At 42.9% G+C, this 20843-nt stretch overlaps 1 protein-coding gene across 1 annotated transcript in view; it reads left to right on the top strand.

Moving 5' to 3' along the window:
* Ccny (cyclin Y) overlaps nt 1-20843 on the top strand; it is a 135129-nt gene that overhangs the window by 59128 nt on the left and 55158 nt on the right. The window contains exon 2 of the mRNA XM_052727132.1: nt 13331-13405. Within this exon, the coding sequence (XP_052583092.1) occupies nt 13331-13405 (75 nt within the window). The remainder of the gene's footprint in view (nt 1-13330; nt 13406-20843) is intronic.

Here is a 20843-nt window from a genome sequence, read left to right as displayed (position 1 = left end):
ATAATTTTATGGTTGGGGGTCACCACAACATGAGGGACTGTATTAAAGTGTCATAGCATTAGGAAGGTTGAGAACCACTGCATTAAAATCTACTAGCCGTGTGATCCAGATCTGATTTCCTTTTATATTATTTCACCCTCTGTATTTGATATAACATGTAGCACATATGTAGAATTAATTACCAGTACAGGCTTAAAGGAGTAGGTATTGAACTACTGATCTGCATGTGTGTGTGTGCTGCGTGGGTAGGCCTGAAGTCAATGTTGGAGTGCTTTCCTCTATCTCGCTCCTTATTTTTTCAAGATGGGATCTCTCATTGAACCTGGAATTCTTGGAATGGGCTAGGCTGGCTGGCCTGTGAATGCCTGGGGTCTGCCTATCTGTATATCCTCAGTGCTAGGATGACATACACACTATCATCCCTAGCTTTTACGTGGGCATTGGGAGTCTAAACTGGGGTCCTCGTGCTTGCCGAGCTAGCACTTTTATCTCCTGTGCCATCCACCCAGACCCATGAGACTATTGATTTTGAGATTTTGATGTCTTTGTCAGGTAATTGGGGAAGCTGAGAAATAGTGTGAGAGCTCAGGAGAGTTTGATACTGGCCCAGACTTTGAGGAAGTTGTTGGCATACTAGGGCTACCAAGAGTCCTAGGTAAGGTCACCAAGCAAACAAGAAGGGTGGGGTAAGAGGGACTTGTAGTCTGAGAGAAGTCCAGAGTGATGAGTGAGGAGACAGGAAGCATCCAGGTGTGTGTGCAGGAGGAGCAGTGTTTTCCTCTAGCTATGCACAGCTGCTTGGGACAGATGTAGCAGAGTTCTCAGACACAAGAACTTGGACTCTCTGGAGGTAGCTATGAATGTGTTAGTGAGGTTTAAGGAGATACACTAGATATAGAAAGCATCACACTGGTGTTTAACTGAGAGGTGGGTGAAGAGTATGGAACCCAAAACAAATTAGATTTAACCTTCTCTGAGGTTTGCCAGAAAGCTCGTGGGAGAGGGGTGGAGCATGGGGGTGAATGGGCACCTGAAAAGGCTGTTCTAATGAGCTATCAGCTCTGAATTGGTGAAGAGGTAGGCAAGGACATAACAAGGTGAGATATGGCAGCAAAGTAGTAGGATCCGTGTTCTGGTGGTCCTTCTCTGAGGTTCTTGCACCAATGACTGGGGAGGGAGTGCTTAATATTTGCATAGACTGCTAGTTGTGTGCTACTGACCTAAAAGTGTGAAATCACAATTCCCTACTATGTGTTTGAGCCATACCTCACACCTAATGCGAAGAAGTGTTTTCTCAAGAGGATTATATAGGATAAACATCTCTTTCTTAGGATCAAAGAGATTATTGATAAAGACTTGGCCACTGCAAATTGAATTGGCATGTGTTTATATAAATTGCAAAATTATCTTCTGTCCTTTCCATTTTTAGACAGAAGTGAAGTCTAAATGGGGTAGGAGAGAAACAAGATTTGATTAAATGTCTGCATGTAGTTCTTCTGTTTGGCAGGTCCTTAGAGCTCTACATGGGTGTGTGTGTGTGTGTGTGTGTGTGTATACTTAGCAGAAAGTTGCAAACCTCACTATATTTCTCAGGTCAGAATGAATGATTAATTTTCCATTTTCTTAAAATGACCACTGACCAGTATGGTGTCTTTGAAGCCAGAGTATAGATAGACTGAAACCTGAGCTGAAAGCAGGAAGCCAGGACCTTTTCCAGGGCACCCTTGATCGGGCTCCTCTAGTGTCCACCCTTCTGTGAGGTTGAGCTGTGTGGCACTCAGTAGGTAGTTGGAGAAATAAAATCTCCCCCTGTGGGTTGAGAGTAGGCACTACCTCACCTGGAACTTCTAAGGCCAGCACAAGCAAGGCTAGGCCTGGTATCTGGAGCAAGCAGGGGACTCTTGGCTTTCACCCCCTAATACAGTGCAGCTGTTGGTGACTTCATGAGCCAAGAAACTAGGTAAGCAGAAGTGGTCCAGGTGCTCCTTCTCTCCAGCCAGCCCTTGGTGTGGCTTGTGGCAGTACTTGACATATATTTGTTTAAGACCAGAGTGATAACAATGTGGGGACTAGTAGTATCCTCTCTTCACCTCCTTCGTGATTTCTTTCAGCTTACATCCCAAAGAGGTTTTTGAAGACGGCCTTCCTTTCTTCAGTAGTTTGAATAGTAACATATGGTAACATGGTCTTATTTCTAGTGCACTAAGTTTCTTCTTTCTCCATGAATGAAGGATAGTGTGGCTGTATGTTGGAGCTGCAGCTCTTGGCGGCAGGTGGAAAATGTCCTGCTTGACATTTGCTGCCTTCCTGCTCAGGCGCAGAACAATGGTGCAATTCTGCAGCTAGTTTGCTCTTCAGCTGAGACTTCGTTGGTCTGTATTTAAAGTTGTAGATCATTTACTAGACTGTAGAAGTAAGAAGTGGAGACTTTTTCCTGCCGCTCACGTGTCGGGCCACCTTTTCTTTTCCTCCTAGGTCAGTGGTAATACTGGTTTGGTGTTTATAAACCAACATAATCCTGCTTATAGGATAGAATTGTTCTTATTCAGAGGTAAATGTAACCTTCAGCTGCTTAATTTTTAATGTTCTGATTAGTGCCCTCCTCTTTCATTCCTTCTAATTCAGCGGTGCTCCACCTTCTTAATGCTGTGACCCTTTAATACAGTTCCTCATGGTGTGGTGATTCCCTAATCAAAATTATTTTTGTTGCTACTTCATAGCTGTAAATTTGCTACTGTTATGAATTGTAATGTAAATATCTGTGTTTTCCAATGGTCTTAGGCGAGCCCTGGGAAAGGGTCTTTATCCTTGCCAGCAAAGAAACCATTCCAGATGACTTTGTCCCAGAGAACATCCAAGGAAAGAGTCATTGTCATCAAGCGCTGAGCCCTTCTAAGTGTAGGTTTGCCAAAAGCTGGATGGACTTCAACTTGACTGAACTGTGAACACTCCTGAGGCACTGTGACACAAGCAGGGACCAGAGTAGGTGGGATATTATAAAGAGATAAGACACCTCTTCTTGGCTTATGTCTCTGTGCCTGGACCAGAGCCTGATGTGAGCACACTTATATGTTTGGTTAGAACAAAAATAATTAAAATGGTGCTTCTGTGATGCTGGGTTAGTTGCCTTATCATTGGTTCAGCCGTGCAAGTGAGATGGAGTGTTTAAATACTGTGTTTAGGTTATTTCAGGTCATGCTTTAAATTTTTGATAGTAGGATGCTAACTCACACATTTCTTTGGTCTTCAGTGAAACTATTCTAAATGCAAATCTTCCCCATCTGGCTGCCTAACCCCCTTTCCTGTAGAATGTGACAGACTTGATTGAATTCTGAACAGTCCTGCCTTATATCTCATTTCAGCGTTAGTTGTACTTCTTATTTTCTGTTGTCTAAGGTGACCCTCAGGAGTTGCATTTTTCTTTATTGCCACTTTCTCCAGAACCGGAATGTGAGTGGGGTGGCTTTTCAGTTAGAGAATGAGATAGGAAGTTAAAATTTTAGAGAGAGAAATTCAAATCTAGAATTAAAGTGTTTATCGTGTCTGAAAGTGAGTGAAATTCTGGTAGTTGATTACCTCACTTGCTTACATGACTAGATTGGGTTGTCAGAAATCCTAGAAGGGATCTAAATGACATTTCTGGTTGCAAATAATCTTAAGGTTGTGGAGTTTAAAATAGCTATAGGAACAGAGTACGTTCTGTCTGCCTTGTCACGTATTAACATTGTGCCTCTGATTCAGAGAGATAGCATTTCGTGGTCCTCTGAAAATCCTGGGGGAAGTGCGTCAGTGTCCTGATCAGAGTTCCTGTTAGCTGTCCTGCCAAGGTTGCTTGCACTGGCTCCACTGTTTGTCCTGAATTGTGTGTTTTCCTGGTGTTTGATGTGATGGCCGTTGATAATCTTGAGTTTCTGTAGGTGTTTCCTTTTGCATTCTCAGGGATAACTTCCTGTTCCATAGCTGTGACTTCAGTTCTCTGCCCCTCCCATCTCCCTGTGCTTTGATCCTAGAGTCCTTAACATCTCTGGTGACATGTCTCCTTTCTGTCCAGTGTGTCGTTGTCCCTTGACCTTGATGCTCCTGGTCATTTGTTGACATGCCTTGGCTGCACATCTTCCCTGTGTCCTGCAGGCCTGGATGCTGCAGTTCAACTCAAGGAGGCCTTCCTTGCTTGCAACTCTTTCTAATGTGCCAGGAAACTGCTTATAGCTAGGTTGTAAGATATCTTATTTCATTCGTATATTGACTCCTACACATTTATTATTCATACAAACTTGGACTTTAATTTTCATTATTATATTATTCTCATCTTCCCTCCCTCTCCCCCACTGCCGTGTGTGTGTGTGTGTGTGTGTGTGTCTGTGTGTCTGTGTGTCTGTGTGTCTGTGTCTGTGTCACTGTGTGTGTGTGTGTGTCTGTGTGGTGCTCATGTAGAAAAGTGAAGAACTTCAAGGATTGCTTCTCTCCCTCCACCCTGTGGATTACAGGCTTAAACTCAGATCGCCAGGCTTGGTTGGGGGCACTTACCTTCACCCACTGAGCCATTTCACTGTCCCCTACCTAGTCTTTTGGTTTTTTTTTTTTTTTGGTTTTTGGTTTTTCGAGACAGGGTTTCTCTGTGTAGCTTTGTGCCTTTCCTGGAACTCGCTTTGGAGACCAGGCTGGCCTCGAACTCACAGAGATCCTCCTTGCTCTGCCTCCTGAGTGCTGGGATTAAAGGCGTGCGCCACCACCGCCCGGCATCCCTACCTAGTCTTTTTAAACTCCTTCGTAAGAAGCTCAATTATATGAGATGCATGCTATCCTAGGTTTTTGTTTTGTTTTGTTTTTTCTTTGCTGTGATGAAACACCATGACCAAAAGCAACTTGGGGACAAAGGGTTTATTTGGCTTATACTTCCACATCACTGTTAATATCAAAGGAAGTCAGGATAAGAATTCAAACAGGGCAGGAACTTGAAGGCAGGATGTGATACGGAAGCCATGGAGGGATGCTGCTTACTGGCTTGCTCCTCTTGGCTTGCCCAGGTTGCTTTCTTATAGAACCCAGAACCAGTCCAGGGATGGCATCACTCACAATGGGCTGGGCCTTCCCCCATCAATCACTAATTAAGAAAATGTCCTACAGTCTTCCTACAGCAGATCTTATGAAGACACTTTTTAAATTGAGGTTCTCTCCTCTCATATGACTTTAGCTTTTGTCAAGTTGACATAAAACTATCCAGCACACATGCAAACATTATAAATTTAAAAAAAAATGTTGTCAGACTGCTCCCAAAACAAAACTCCCAAGAAAATCCTAAATGTAGAAATGGAAGTTAGATTTTTTTTAATTCTTTACCCCTGTTAATTTAACTATTTAAGTTTTTAGTTTCCTTTTCTCTTCTAGTTTGAGGACAGTCCAATGAGCAATAGGTGTTCCCTATGAGTTCTTTAAGGGCAATTTGCCAGTAGGAACACCTTCTTCCCTTAGAAAGGAAAAGTGGCACTAGGTGTTTTCCTCGGGGTAGTTCTTGTGTGCTTGTCCCTGACCACTGTAGAGTATAGTAGTCTGGGACAGGGAGAGATGGTGGTGGACCTAGTCAGTGCCCATCCTTGTCCACTGCTGGGTTCTTGAAGGCAGTTGGAGTAAACAGGCATCACTAGAAGGGAGATGATCAGAGGTAGGGACATGTCTTAAAGCTGACTTCCAAGCTCTGTTATCAGTGAATTTTACAAAGTGGTCTACAAATGGGCCTACGAGGATGTTCAAAAGCAGAGAAGTTTGGCTGGTTGCTAACTAACACAGTACCTTTTATTAAGAGTCACCCATCCCTCAGTATCTTAGGGATCCTTTAGGGAGCACTCAGAACCACTGGCACCTTCACTGCCCTCTCCCTGGTGTATGTTTATGAAAGAATGGGCTTTCGAGGGGTTTCAAATAGAAACTCACGATTTGTGTTCAGACATCCCTGCTTAGCCACTATACTTGTTCCTGGTGTAGTTAGTTGTCTGAATATGTAAGTACATGAGAAAACCTTTCTGTAGCCTCCTCCTCTCCTCCTCCTGCTCCTCTGCTCCACAATATAGCCGCAGTCCGTAATTCTCTCTCTCTCTCTCTCTCTCTCTCTCTCTCTCTCTCTCTCTCTCTCTCTCTCTCTCTCTCTCTCACACACACACACACACACACACACACACACACACACACACACACACACACAGAGCCACCTTCACTTTACTCCACAATTCCCTTCCAGACTCGAAGCATTTGCCCAACAGGTGTCCAGACTCTAAGAACTCAGTACAGAGGTCTCATCATACTCCTGGAAGTCATGAGTATGTCTCAGCAGTCAGTGCCAGTGATTGATAGGCTTATAATGTATTAAGATGGTAGGGTTCTCTTCCAGTAAAAAAAGTAACATCGTGATGCCATTATATCCACAGACACAACATTTTTTTTTCTGAATAGTCTTCTCTGTGGGGCTGGTTTGAATGCTTCTGCTGTATAGGGGCCTATTCTTTCTGGTTCATTTGTTAACATGGTTTCACTGAGGTTTCCCCAACATGTTGTCTCCTTTCCCAGTAAAGCCCTTTTTATGACATTATGATCTGAAACACATGCGCGCCCCCCACACACCCATCAGGGTGTTTTATGAGAAGCCCTGGAAACCATGAAACTGGGAGCAGGGCTATGTTGAGGCCAGAACCAAGATGAGCCCTGTTTGACAGAGGAAGCAGCATTTGGAAATGCCAGTCAGGCCTGAGTTACGTGATGCAGTAGTTCTTTTGCTTGCTATACATGGTGTGGTGACATGAGCTACAGTTGATCTCTGACATCTTGTTCAGTATAGGGCAAAGGAGTCCTTTCAGAACAGAAGGGTGATGGACTGAGGGACTGCCCTCCACTCTAGAGTATAGAAACACCAGCTTTGTGCTCCACCCCACTTCTTCCCTTCACCTATGGGAGTCACAGCTGAGGTACAGTGTAGCTTATGGGCTCCCGTTTATCAGGTGCGCCCTGTGGCCACTTATGTAGTCCAGAGTCACTGTCAGGGAAGGATTGGGCAGGTCTTCCTACCTCAGCTTCAGTTATGACAGCCCCATCTCCCAGGGGTTTGTAGATTTTCTTAACATTAGCCATTAAGCAGGCATCTGTAGACGAATTTCTAAACGGTCTTATTAAATAAAAAACATGGAGCCAGATATAGGGGTAAAAAACTCAGAGATCAGGGAAAATAGGGACAGCCACCAGCCAACCTCACCTCACCAATGCCACAGCTTTCAAAGAGAGCTTCTTCCTGTATACTCATGTTTATATGCCTTTTCTGTTCTGTTCTCTCATTGGCTCTCTCAGGCCAGCTACATCACCTCCTCTTCCTGCCCAGCTCTGTCACTTCCTGTCTGTCTGTTCAGACCTCCAGACCTCTATGGTTGGTACCGGGATTAAAGGGTGTGTCATCACGCTTGGCTCTATTCCCTAGTGTGGCCTAGAACTCACAGAGATCCAGACAGATCCCTGCCTGCCAGGTGATAGGATTAAAGGCATGTGCTAACATTGCATGACTTTTGTTTACTATAGTGGCTGGCTATTTCCTCTGATCCTCAAGTAAAATTTTTTTGGGAGACACAGTGTATTGGGGGACACAATACATCACCACATTTCCCCTTTTTTTGTCTAAAAAAATTAAAAAGTTATAACTAATATAAGAAAAACTATATGCAATTAGTACAATAGCTATATACAATATATACAAACAGTAAATACATCAACTATGTCTAGTCCATTTGTATTTGACAAATTCAGAGAAAATACTTCATTAGCTATCCTGTTTTGGTGAGTCCAAAATGTGCCTAATTCAGTTTCTATCTTAACATAGTACTAACAGAAAACTACCTTATGAAGTCTTTCAAATTTATACACTTTACACCTCTTAGTGAGTTTCTTTTCTGAAATTTCTTAACAAGGAAAACTATAACTACAACTATCTAATCTTCAACTCCCTCAGAGACCTGATGAGAAGGAAAGAATATTACCTAGTAAAACAGGAAGTGCAAACAAGCAACTTCCAGAAAATGAGTTATGACAGAAACAGCCAGCTGCCTGGACATTCACCCAAGGTTTCTCCACAGTGTTGGGGCATCATCTTCAGCCCACAGGCTTAGCATATCTAACAGACTCATTTGTGAAATAGGATGTTGTACCCAAGGCCTACAGCTTGACCCCACATTCGGTGCGAGTATTCCATGTACCAGATAAACTTGAATTCTGCCAGTGCCCTGTCATGACTCAGGATTTTAAATTCTGGAAATTGTTGGTGTATTTGGAATTCGGCTGTCCAATTCTTCTCAGCTTGTGGGTGACTTCATCTCCTTTATTAAATGCCAGTCTACTGTTGAGAGGCCAGACTCCATCAGCCTAGTTACTCCTCCAAGAACAGCTGCTCCAGCTACTGTCCCACTGCACACCAGGAGCCATCGGCCCACTGCCTGTTCAGCTGCCTTTGAAGGAAGGGGCACTGTACCTTTTCCGGATTGCAAAGCCACTCAGCGATGGTGCCATATTGTCCTGGTCTCAAAGGACACCTGTTGCCAAACTGCAACCACATTTGTCTTGGAAAGGATCGGCAGTCTCCCCGCCCCCCCCCTTTTGTGTGTGTCTGTGTGTTTGTGTGTCTGTGTGTAACTACTAACTCTCATTTCGCTATATCCTAATAGTTGGTAGTAATAACTTTCAAGGATTAACAAGTTGTATTACATTGTTAAATGAACTGTATAGGTACAATATCTTGAACAAGATTAGAAAGATACGTGCAGTATTTTCTAACAAAATCAATCTCAAATTTGTATCTATCTATATATAATTTGTATACAGTATACAAAAATCCAATTCAATGTAAAATATCTAAAACAAGTAGTTGTTTTTTAAAAGTAGATTCAATAATCTACCTTCTTATTTATATCATATCTATTTATCTATTACAACTTCATATATAGTAACTTCTGATCTCAGCCATGTGTGATTAGTGCACTTTAAAGAGGAGGAAAATGAGACACAGAGCAATGTCAGTTTGCCTCCGGCTATGGAGTTGGCAGAAGTGAACAGATTAGGTATTTTATAATATGAAATACGCTAGTTCTACTCTACTTTGGGGGCTTCTCTGGGGAAACCACTGATTCTTCAGGATAATCTATTTTCAACTTCCTGAATATGGGTTATAGAGCATATGAAGTTACTCTCAGTGGAGCTTTTTTCTTCTCCATGATACTGTACTGCTGTAGCATGGACAATGGTTGCTAGCACCTGATTTAGTAAACAAGTAAGTTGAAACCATGCACATTGGTTTTTACCCTGTGTTCACTATTGATTAGTTTTTCTTCTATCATGGAAAACTGAGCCAGGCTACTTCCTGAAGAAGAGGTTAAGGGGCTCACAGCTGTGGTCCCCGGTTAAAGGCTCCCTCTGGTGAAAGCCATGTGGTAGAGACCAGGAGTGTATTCTCTCCCTGATCTGGACTTCTGCTACAAAGCCACCTAGATTTCATCATGACGGCTCCCCTTAATTGCTCTATTAGTACTAGTCTCCTTTAACTTCTGGACTAGATTGAGTTTTCAGCTGCCTGTACCTTATAGTAAATGTTAAATCTCAACAAAAACAACTGTTTTTGAAGTTTTTGAGTGGTTGTATTTTGTTTGTTTGTTTTGTTTTTTAAGAGGGATGGCACAGACACTGCGAACATGGCACCTACCTTCCATGTGAGCACTGGGCACTACTCCTTCACACTCATCGGTGCCACAGCCGACTGTTGTTGGCACTCGGCTTTGACTTTCAGTATGAAGTTTTTATATTTAGGGACTACTGCTGTGGGAGAGGACTCAAGAAGATGTAAACTCGTGGAAATGCTTTAGAAATAAAGTCATGTACCAAAACTTGGGAAGGTTCCCTGCCATGTCTGCTAGTGCTACCTCACTAGCAGGATGGTGTACTCTGTTCACAAGCAGAGGAAGATGTCCTCTTAGAATCTATACCTTAATATGCAAATTTTGGGGAGTTCTGTGGATTTGACCTTTAGGCACTGACCACCTCCAGGCCTTCTAGGTAGCCATGGTTTAAGGGTAGGTATGATTTAGCAGAGGAAGCTTATCGAGAGGTTAGAGTTCTAGTCCAACTCATCATCATCCATGCCTCATCCCCACTCCTTTGTTGTAACTGTCACATCATACCCCACCTTAGCCTTTCTTAAGTCTCCTCTTAACACCGAGTGGATTACAGTTTCTTCACTGAACTAGGCAGAGGTGATTCCTGGCCGATCTAGAATTATGACATGTCTTGAAAGGTGACATGTGACAGCCTTGTTCTTTATCATCCTTGCTTTTCACCTTTCATAGGAAAGTTCTAAAACAAAATTCCTTAAGTAAAAGCAGAGTTCCAGTGTGCCCTTGGGACTCTGGGGAAAGCAGAATGACAATGCACAGGGCCAGCTGTGTGTGGTGATTGGGTGTCCTTGGAGTAACCCTGAGCTCATAATGTTTGTCAGAAGTTCCTACTGCTCGTGGAACTTGCTGGTGGGGAGACTCATTTTGGTGGTTGCATGCCAGCCTCCGTAGAGAAAAGGTCAGTGCCACATAGAGGAGAGCCCCTGCATCTCTTAAGAACCAGCAATGATGGAGAGCAGCTGGGAGACAAGACCCAGATCAGGTCCTCCCCCAACCCCAGGCCACTGTAAAATAAAATTTTAAGATTATGTTTATTACAGTGTGTGTTCCTTCAGGGTAGCAAAAATTGCTCATTTGCATTATTTAGAGGGAACTAGATAATCCTATGTATTAGGTGTTTTCTATGCCCATGCATATTCTCCAGTGTGTCATACTGCTTACTGGCTGATGACATAGGTATGTCTGTTTCTGTGTCAATATGGTACTCTTAATGGATTTTAGTGATAGGTAGACATATGCATTGTCTAGGTTGACTGAAACTTAGCGTGCATGTACTCTTCTTGGAAGTTCTTTTGATCAATGGTGGTGCCATTCTTAGATCTAAGGCAAAGAATCCTGACTTCCAGGTTGTCAGCCTTGCCCTCAAAGACACTGTCTAGGATGCAGAAACAAATTTCTCCATTTGAAAGGACCTGGCAATCCTGTAGCTGGCTACCAGTGGAGAAGTATTAGCTGTTTGCATTTTCTAGCAACGCCTTCTGCTGTGTTTTAATGGTAAAGGAGAGTTAAAGTGGTCTGACAGATGAGTCTAGGAGGAGTGTTAGAGGTCTGAATAGATGAGGTTTTGACAATGTCCAAGGCAGCTCTTTCTGTGGCACCTGTCTGCAAGCTGCACACGCACCTTTTAGTTGACACCTTTCCTGGTGACTTGGTGTGAAGCTTTCTTGAAATTACTTGTTGTGGTTAGGAGTACATATTTGCTGTCATCCTTGTTTTATAGAAGTCCTCATAAACTTTAAGTAACACACATTTGTTACCAACCCCTCCTTTTTTTTTTTTTTTTAAGTAGCAAGACCCTAACTTGAATAGGAAACCTCACAGACTATCTTACATCAGGTCTCTATTTAGTTCAAGTTAAAGCAAGTTTGAGAGATTGTGTCTTCCTTTCCTGTCTTCCATCAAGTCTTCCTTCAAGGCATTTACCTTGAAGGGTACAAGGCATGTACCGAAACAGAAGTTAGAGTATCTGAAAGACAGACTGTATTGCTTAAGAATCTGTCAGTGATTTTTTTCTCTTTTTTGTTTTCATTTGTGTGTATGGTATGTATATGTGTGTTCACATGTATGTGAGCACTGTTGTATGTGCAGGTGTGCATATGCATGGGTGTATTGTCTGGGCAGGTGCAAATGTGTGTGCATGCACATGGTGCCCTGTTCCTTGATCTGTTACACCTTGTTCTTGGAGACAGGCTCTTTCAGTCAAGCCTGTAGCTCACTGATAAACCCTGTCTCCTCTTCCAGAGACTGAAATTACAGGTGAGTCACCATGCCTACTCAGCATTTAGGTGGGTTCTGAGGCTTCAAACTATAGCCCTTTTGATTGCCAAGCAAGCACTTTAACTACAGAGACATCTGTCTCCTCAGACTTTGTTTTTTTTTTTTTTTTAAACAAATTGGGTGAGCAGCTAGAAACGGTGCATGTGTAAGAACTTGCCCCCTGTTCATGTTTGCCCAGAACATGTCAGCTCCTGTGTGAGTAAGCATTTAGTGTCATCTCCATCATCTTTCTGACCATCCTGTTTTGCTCTCCTTTCATCTTTAGCTCATTGGCTGTTAAAGACAGGCACTGTTTTTATTGGTATTGATAGGGTTCTTGGAAATTTTGTTGGAATAATTTAATCACAAATAATTGCTTTCTGGTACTATAAGTGGAGCTGAATACCATTCAGGCTTTCCAGAAATTTTTATTTTCTCTTTCTGCCCGAAGAATGCTTGTGTGTGTGTGTGTGTGTGTGTGTGTGTGTGTGTGTGTGTGTGTGTGTGTGTCTGTCTGTCTGTCTGTCTCTCTGTCTCTCTGTCTGTCTCTCTGTGTGCGCACGTGCGTGTGTGCTCGAGCAATCTTGTGATTACTGTATGTTGACCTAAGTTTTCTTTCAAGTATGGATCAGATAGTACACCTGCCATGCTCGCCTGCATCAGAGTCCCACATGACCTATACACAGTTTGTCTTTTGAATACTACCAATGAGCACATGCTCTGACATAGGTATAGAGCTTACACAGAATTGTGTGTAGTAGTCTACCCAACCCTTTGGTGGCCTCTCTTGGTGCAGAACAGATTTTTCAAAGGATGGAGTTTCAGGCTACTAGATCTCTTGTGGAGCATCTCAGATATGCCCCCCTGTGGGGGTCCACAGAGGCTCCCTAAGGCCGTCCTCAAGGTCAGAAAGTCTGAGTTTGCTTTGCCCAGCAGAGCTATATAATGGGATGATTTGGCTAAGGGTGTGGTTACTAGGTGTTTTGAAGGGTCTACACTTGTTGGTACTTTATACCTCGACCTCAAAAGGGGGAGGGAGGTCTTTTGCTCCTCCCCTTCCTGGTGTATAAAAAGCCCATCATGATTAAACTTGGGGCAGCTGGGTATTGACCCAGGGCCCTACATCTATGTTTCTATCTAATACTTCCTCATTCCTCTCTCCTCCCTCCAGGAACCCTTTGACAGGTCTCCTACACCCTGCACCCGTGTTTTCAACAGCAGTGTTCTTAATGGAACCAAAAGATCTACTCACACAGAAACTGGCTTCCTTGGTCGTTGAATGTACTGACATTAAGATTGAGAAACTGGAAACTAATCGTGGTTCTGTAGTTACCAACTTGGGATTTATTTTATTTATTTAGTTTCTCTTTTTTTCTTTAAAGATTTGAATATGGAATTCAATCCTTCCGACCATCCTCGGGCCAGCACAATATTCCTCAGCAAATCTCAGACAGACGGTAGGTTACTAATTCATTTGCTTTTAAAAATATGATTAGCCTAAATGTGGACACTGCTAGGATTTGGTTTTTCCGTGTATGGTAGAGTTCCCTTTAGTGACCATGGAGTACTGTCAGTAATGGTGATTACCTTTGTTTATTCCTGGGTAATGAGTTTCATTTTCTGAATTTCTCATTTGAAGCACCTGTCTCCATTTTGCCAGTTAGCTGGGTTACCTCTGCATGTATTCCATAGTGAGAGTTAATTGGGTCAGAAATTTCCCTTTAGGTCCTAAAGTTTAAGGCATGATCTTCATGTAAATTCTCAAAGATCAGATGTGTTCACTAGTCAGACAGTAAGGAAAACAAAACAAAAATCTAAATAATTGAAAGCCAATTAACTGTTTTTTCACTCAAGAGCTCAATTGAACCTATGCATGAGATGCAGATATATTTATTTATCTGTTGATCTATTTATTTATTTATTCATTCAAACCAAACTTTGAGTAACTAGCTCATCCTAAAGATGTTAGAACCCTTGCAGTCTATTCCAGGTATATGTAGAATTTCCCCTACAGCATGGCATTATCTCTTCTTAGCCTCAGTTTACCTAACTGTTCTCTGGCCGTTGGCTTCAAAGGAGAGGGAAGATAAATAATGCAAACCCAGTTTTCATAAATCTTCCCTTGACACCATAGAGTAAGGCATAATGACAAGGTGACTAGGGTTATGTCTGACAAAGAGGAAAGCCAGCAGGTTCCACCCTTGACTCTGGACAGATTGATGGTTCTAATTTAGATCCTAAAGAGACTACAAAGAAGAAAAACATGTCTATGACAGTAGTTCATGTGTAAGAAATGAAAATGCCTCAGTAATGGTTGGTGCCAGCTTTGGCAGGCTACAGTATTGATGCAATATGAATGGTTTTCAAGTAGGCCACTTGAAGTCTTTAGCACAGTTTAAAAAAAGGGCGCGGGGGCGGGGGGGTCTCCAAGAGTAAGAAAAGAAAAATCCATAAGTACCAAATACTTCTGAAGGAAGCTTTGAATATATTAGGTTAATAAAGTCCACCCAAAACTTTTTCTGTGATAAATGGGAAGCTGCTGAGAGAGGGTAGGAAATTACAAGCAGAAGAAAAAATGGAGATGGGGTGGGACTTTGGTGAAAAATGAGGATTAAAAACTGGTTTTCCCCAGACACTTGAGAGCAGTGAGCTGTAGATACTATGAAGCCGCCTGGCTCAGATAGGGTTCTTTCTGCCGAGCTCAGCTGTCTTCTGAACAAGTTCCTGGGATTGTCAGAGCCTCTGGGTTGGGGACACACCTTAATTGTCCTGGCAAAAGGAAATGACCTAACAGAGGAAGGATTATTCCAGAAATAGCTTAAGGTCAATCTCCTTTCTTCTAGAGTCCATCTTCCTTCCTTTTTTCTAGAACTTCAGATCTTTGTATACCACTTCAGTCTCTCCTAACTACTAGGGCTTTCCACTCCACATGCAGACTTAATTGAGTTTCATATTACAAACAAAAGGAAAGTTACCTCTTCCAGTAAGTGGTCTCTGCTCTTTCCATTTCGACTGTTGCCTGGGCCTGGGATTCAGGGGGACGTTTCACTCCTTCACCCTTACCGCCACAACTTCTTCATTTCTTCAGACAGAGCCCTTTGCTGAAGACAGTTCTGTGTAATGAACAGTCAGTTTATCACTGATTGTGTAAAGTAGGGTTTTTTTATACACATAGTAGTCTTGGCAACTTTACTGACTTATTTTTGAGTGAAGTAGTTGTAAGTTAATTGGTTATTTATTTTATGAACTGACTTTGAACAACTTGGTACAGAAAACTTAAGGCTACCATTGATCTTCTGTTCTTCATAAATGGACACTTAGGACAATTGCCTCATCTGCTGCCAGACTGTGTTGTTAACCTGTTCCCTCCTTAGCTCTATGTCATCTTCTCCTGGATTTTTCCCTTGGAGTCTTTCTCTATCTTGGGATTTCTCAGTGACAGAGAGTATGGTCCTGATTGGAGTCTTTGTGGGTCAAGGTTCTTCTCATACCTCTAGAGCAAAGGTTCTCAACCTGTGGGTCACATACCAGATATTTACAATTTATCATAGTAGCAAAGTTATAGTTATGAAGTAGCCATGAAATAATTTTATGGTTGGGGGTCAGTACAACATGAGGAACGGTACTAAAGGGTCGAAACATAAGGAAGGTTGAGAACCACTATGCACAGGGCCAGCAGATTATGCAGCTGTATTCAAAGTGGCTACCTCTCCTCTGCTCTCGGTCATCCCACTAATCTATAGCCATTTTAGCTCTCTGAACACCTAAGGTGAAGACCTTTACTGTCTTCCAGCTCTGAGTTATTGTGTGGCAAAATACAGTTTTTCTAATTTCTTTTATTCCTTAGCAATTATGTATACATACACTCAGTGCACTTAAGTTGTATCCCTTACCCCACACTTTCATTTTTGAGATCTTTGTAGTGTTGTTCAGGCTGGTCTCTAAATCTTGGGCTCAGGTGACTCTCCCTCTTTGCCTACTAAACAGCTAGAATTGTAGGCAAATGCCACTGGTCCTGGCTTTTTTTTTTTTAACTTTAATTTCATCTTTAATTAAAACTTCTAAAAGTTTTGTTGGCATCCAATAATATACTTCGTTGGGGGAACGGCATGATATTTGCCTCTATACTATGTACTGGTCAGCTCAAGAGCTGTCGGTTGCTCGACATCATCTTATCCCTTTTTCTTTTTCTTTTTTTTTTTCCTTTTTGGCCCCAAGAACACTGGCAGTCCTCTCTTCTGGCTCTTTTTAATTATGCAATACAATATTACTAACCATACTCAGTTATCCTTAGAACACCAGACTTGATTTCCTAGCCAGCTCTGTCTTTGTACCAACAATTGGCCTCTCTCCGTCCCATCTCCCATTCTCACAGGCCTGCAGCTGCTGTTGTGTGCCCTACTTCTATGACAGCCCTTTGAGATCCCATGTGACAAGAGGTCACCTGTGTTTGTCTTCCTGTGATGACTTTTTTACTTCACATTTGATCTCAGATCATTCAGGGTAAACTTTTTGGTTTAGGTTTTTGAGATAAGGTCTCCTTTTGTATCCCAGACTGGCCTGGATGGAACTCATCTGTCCTCCTGCCTCAGTCTCAGTACTGAGATTACAGATATGTGCCACCAAGCCAAAAACTGTCCTTTATAGATAAAGACTGTCTGTTTATTCACTATATTACCTGAAGCTCAAGAACAGAGATTGTCTTCCTTGCTCAGTTTGCTCTAAGTATACTGCTACAGGGTGAAGGAAGTTTATAAAGAATGGGGAATAAAAGGATGAAGGCAGGAGTCTTACTTCATCCTTAGGAGCCAAGCACTATGATGAGGTGGCTTTATGTAGCAATTTCACTTTCTCCCTCATCCTCTAGCTTTATTTGAAGGGGTATAGCCATTCTTTAGAGCAGTGGTTCTCAACCTGTGGGCTTGAGGGGGTATACTGACCCTTTCACAGGAGTCTGTTGTTGGTTGTTTTTGCTCTTTTACTATTTTGTAGGGGGGCTGCCACCAGGTCCCAAATAAATCACACACGGAGGCTTATTATTACTTATGAATGCTCAGCTTTAGCTTGGCTTGTTTTTTTTTGTCAGCTTTCCTTATCTTAAATTATCCTACCTACCTCTTGCCTCTGGGCTTTTCTCGTTCTCTTACTTCGGTAAATCTTACTCTTGCTCCATCACTTGCTGTGTAGATGGGTGGCTGGCCCCTAATGTCTTCCTCCTTCTCTGGCTACTTCTTCCTTTGTCAGCTCCGCCTATCCTTTCTCCTGCCTCACTATTGGCCATTCAGAGCTTTATAAGACCATCAGATGTTTTAGACAGGCACAGTAACACAGTTTCACAGAGTTAAACATTACAGTTCACAACAGTAGCAAAATTACAGTTATAAAGTAGCAACAAAAATAATTTTATGGTTGGGGTTCACTACAACATAAGCAACTGTATTAAAGAGTCTCAGCATTATGAAGGTTGAGAACCACTACATTAGAGGCAGGAGGACATAGGTATTTTTTTTGCCCAGCTAGTAAATTTGCAGTTCTCTCTTCCCACTCTAAATTCAGTGTGACTGATGGAGCTGCCCTTGGGCCAGCTATTTCTCTGCAATTATCCCTTAAGCTGTAGGGGGAAAGGGGTGTTTATGGGGTGGAAGGGTGGTGGAGTTTTTTGGCCAGGCCAGGTCTGTGAGGGGATACTTTCTTTAGGTGCTGTGGTCTGCTCTTCTTTCAAACATTGCTTTGTTTTGAACACTTAGGCCTTTCAATCTGGACAAAGTGTTTGCATAGTCCAAACTCAGATGTGATCAGTTAGAACTAGAGTGAGTTTTCTTACTTTGCTTTTGCCATGGCCTAATGCTGTCCCCAGGTGCAGTGGTGAGGAACTTCCGCAGGAAGCACAGACAGAACAGAGAGAGGTAATGGTGATTTGCCCAACAGGTCAGTTTCTCTGCCCTTGCCATCACAGACCCACTCTGCTGTTGGTAGACAGCCCTTTGGTCTGTTGGTCAGAAGTGATATCTAGTTATTTTCATCTCTGAACACCTTCAGCTCCCCCTCTATTAATGTCAACCAACCCTCTCAGTGTGTTTCATAGCTTAGTAGCCTACCTTACATTAAATAAGCATTTGATCACCTATCCCTTGACATCCAGGAAGCTGCTGAAATAGTTGATATGGGACAGACATCATGAAAGAATGGCTAGAAGCCGGTCATAATGGCGCATACCTTTAATCCCAATACTTGGGAGGCAGAAGCAGATAGATCTCTCTGAGTTTGAGGCCAGCCTGGTCTACACAGTTCCAGGATAGCCAGAGCTGCATAGTGAGACTTTTGTCTTGGGGGGGGGGGGGGGTAGGAGGTGGGACCAGCTAGAAATCTTAGGAGGATTTCCTGAAATCTACAGTGACCAGAAGCTCACTAGCTGTTTCTCTCTCTCTCTCTCTCTCTCTCTCTCTCTCTCTCTCTGTGTGTGTGTGTGTGTGTGTGTGTGTGTGTGTGTATACACGCATGGCAGATATCTTGGGGGCCAGAGGTATTGGATCCTCCTGGAGCTGGAATTGTAGGCAGTTAGTTGTATTCTGTGCCCATGTAGGTCCCAAGAACCTGACTTGGTTCCTCTGGAAGAACAGTAAGTACTTTTAACTACTGAACTATCTCTCCAGTCCCTCAATATGTTTCTCATCTTCAAGTGAAATTGGTAACTCTAATAAGGCTATAAGAAAGATAAGAAGGATACATAGTCTACCAGAACTCCCAAGCGTAGTACCCCAAATAGCATAGCACCACAGTCTAAATAAACCGAAGCCCAGTGGCTCTTTTATTTACACTGAGTTTCTTCCTTTGGCTAGGGCTCTGTCATTCTCTCAATTGGTCTTGGTTTTAGAGTCATGCTGCCCATAGAATACCAGAACACAGGGTTTAAGAGGAGAAGGCCTAGGCTTGAGCTGAGAGTAGGGGGTGGTATCTTGGCTCAACTGCTCCTCCCATCTTTCCATCTCCGGTTTTTCTTACTACAGATAGGTTGGTCTTGGACCATCCATCTAAGAGTTACTTCTGAACATCTTGGAGGCAAACAATAGTTCAAGTCAGATGGCTGCAGTGCTCTTCAGTAATGTACCCAACCAATACCTTGACTCTGCCTTGATGCATCAAAATATTGCAACGCCTCCACCATGTGTAGAATGCTGTTCTAGTGACTTGACTAGCTCAGATGTTCCAGTGTGTGTGTAAAGTTATGGGCATCCCAATGCAGTGCAAGTGAACATGTGAGCTTACGAAAGCAGTGGAGAGACTGGGCATGGTGATACATGCCTGTTATTCCTGTACTCAAGGGGCTGAGGCAGGAGGATTGAGAGTCAGGGTCAGCCCAGGCTGCATAGTGAGACCCGGTTTGAAAAAAGAAAATAGTGGAGAAAATTACAAATGGAATAAGTAAGAAAAACATAATATATATGACAAAGTACATTTATATTTAAAAAAAAATTGAAGGCCGGGCGGTGGTGGCGCACGCCTTTAATCCCAGCACTCGGGAGGCAGAGCCAGGCGGATCTCTGTGAGTTCGAGGCCAGCCTGGTCTACAAAGCGAGTTCCAGGAAAGGCGCAAAACTACACAGAGAAACCCTGTCTCAAAAAACCAAAAAAAAAAAAAAATTGAAAATGCTGATACCAGTACAAAAATGGACATGTTCCTGTTGGTATGTTTATATGTAAGTGCATGTATATTTGCATTCATGGAGAAAAACACCCATTTTCAAAAGTATACTTATCTGTAAATACACACAAGAAAGAGACTTAAAAATACACACTAAAATATAATGTTGGGATTGCTGTGGTGTGTTTTTTCTTTGTGTATTTCCCAAGCTTTATTTTTTATTTATACCATTTTTAATTTTCTTCCACATAGTGCTTTACATTTTCCACATAAATGTGTCTTTTATTAGGAAAAATAGCTTCTGATTATAGTTAGTTGACATTTCTGTGCTTCTGAGGAAATCCTCTGGCCCTAGGTATTCTCAATGGAAATAAGCTGATGGGTCACTTTCTGCTGTGTCCTGCTCACCTCATACTCTCTGACCTGTAGTTGTCTCCTGACTGTACACCTGGGAAACTGTCCTGCTTGCCCTTGTCTCCTGACTGTACACCTGGGAAACTGTCCTGCTTGCCCTGTCTCTGACTGTACACCTGGAAAACTGTCCTGCTTGCCCTGTCTCTGACTGTACACGTTTGTGAAACTGTCCTGCTTGCCCTTGTCTCTGACTGTACACCTGGGAAACTGTCCTGCTTGCCCTTGTCTCTGACTGTACACCTGGGAAACTGTCCTGCTTGCCCTTGTCTCTGACTGTACACCTGGGAAACTGTCCTGCTTGCCCTTGTCTCTGACTGTACACCTGGGAAACTGTCCTGCTTGCCCTGTCTCTGACTGTACACCTGGGAAACTGTCCTGCTTGCCCTGTCTCTGACTGTACACCTGGGAAACTGTCCTGCTTGCCCTTGTCTCCTGACTGTACACCTGGGAAACTGTCCTGCTTGCCCTTGTCTCTGACTGTACACCTGTGAAACTGTCCTGCTTGCCCTTGTCTCTGACTGTACACCTGTGAAACTGTCCTGCTTGCCCTTGTCTCCTGACTGTACACCTGGGAAACTGTCCTGCTTGCTTCTTATCCCCTCCTTCTCATTTTTATTTCCTCTTGAATGTACAGAATGTCCCAATCCTCAGGATCTGGGTTTAGAAATAAACGAAGATCTGCTTCTGGTCCAGGCACCTTCCTGCAGCCCTGGGAATGACCTCACCAGGATGCCTTGCCCGGGGCTAGGAAGTGTGGGCTGACATCCTCCTTCAGTACACTTTGTGTCCTGGTCATTGTGTTCTTGACCCTTGGTCAGGTTTCTAGCTCAACAAGGAGG

Source organism: Peromyscus californicus, unplaced genomic scaffold, assembly GCF_007827085.1.
Source record: "Peromyscus californicus insignis strain IS unplaced genomic scaffold, ASM782708v3 Scaffold_8__1_contigs__length_139910024, whole genome shotgun sequence".
In the NCBI taxonomy this organism is placed as follows: Eukaryota; Metazoa; Chordata; class Mammalia; order Rodentia; family Cricetidae; genus Peromyscus; species Peromyscus californicus.
The sequence above is the reverse complement of the archived record's forward strand: the minus strand, read 5'-3'. Positions and strand labels throughout refer to the sequence as shown.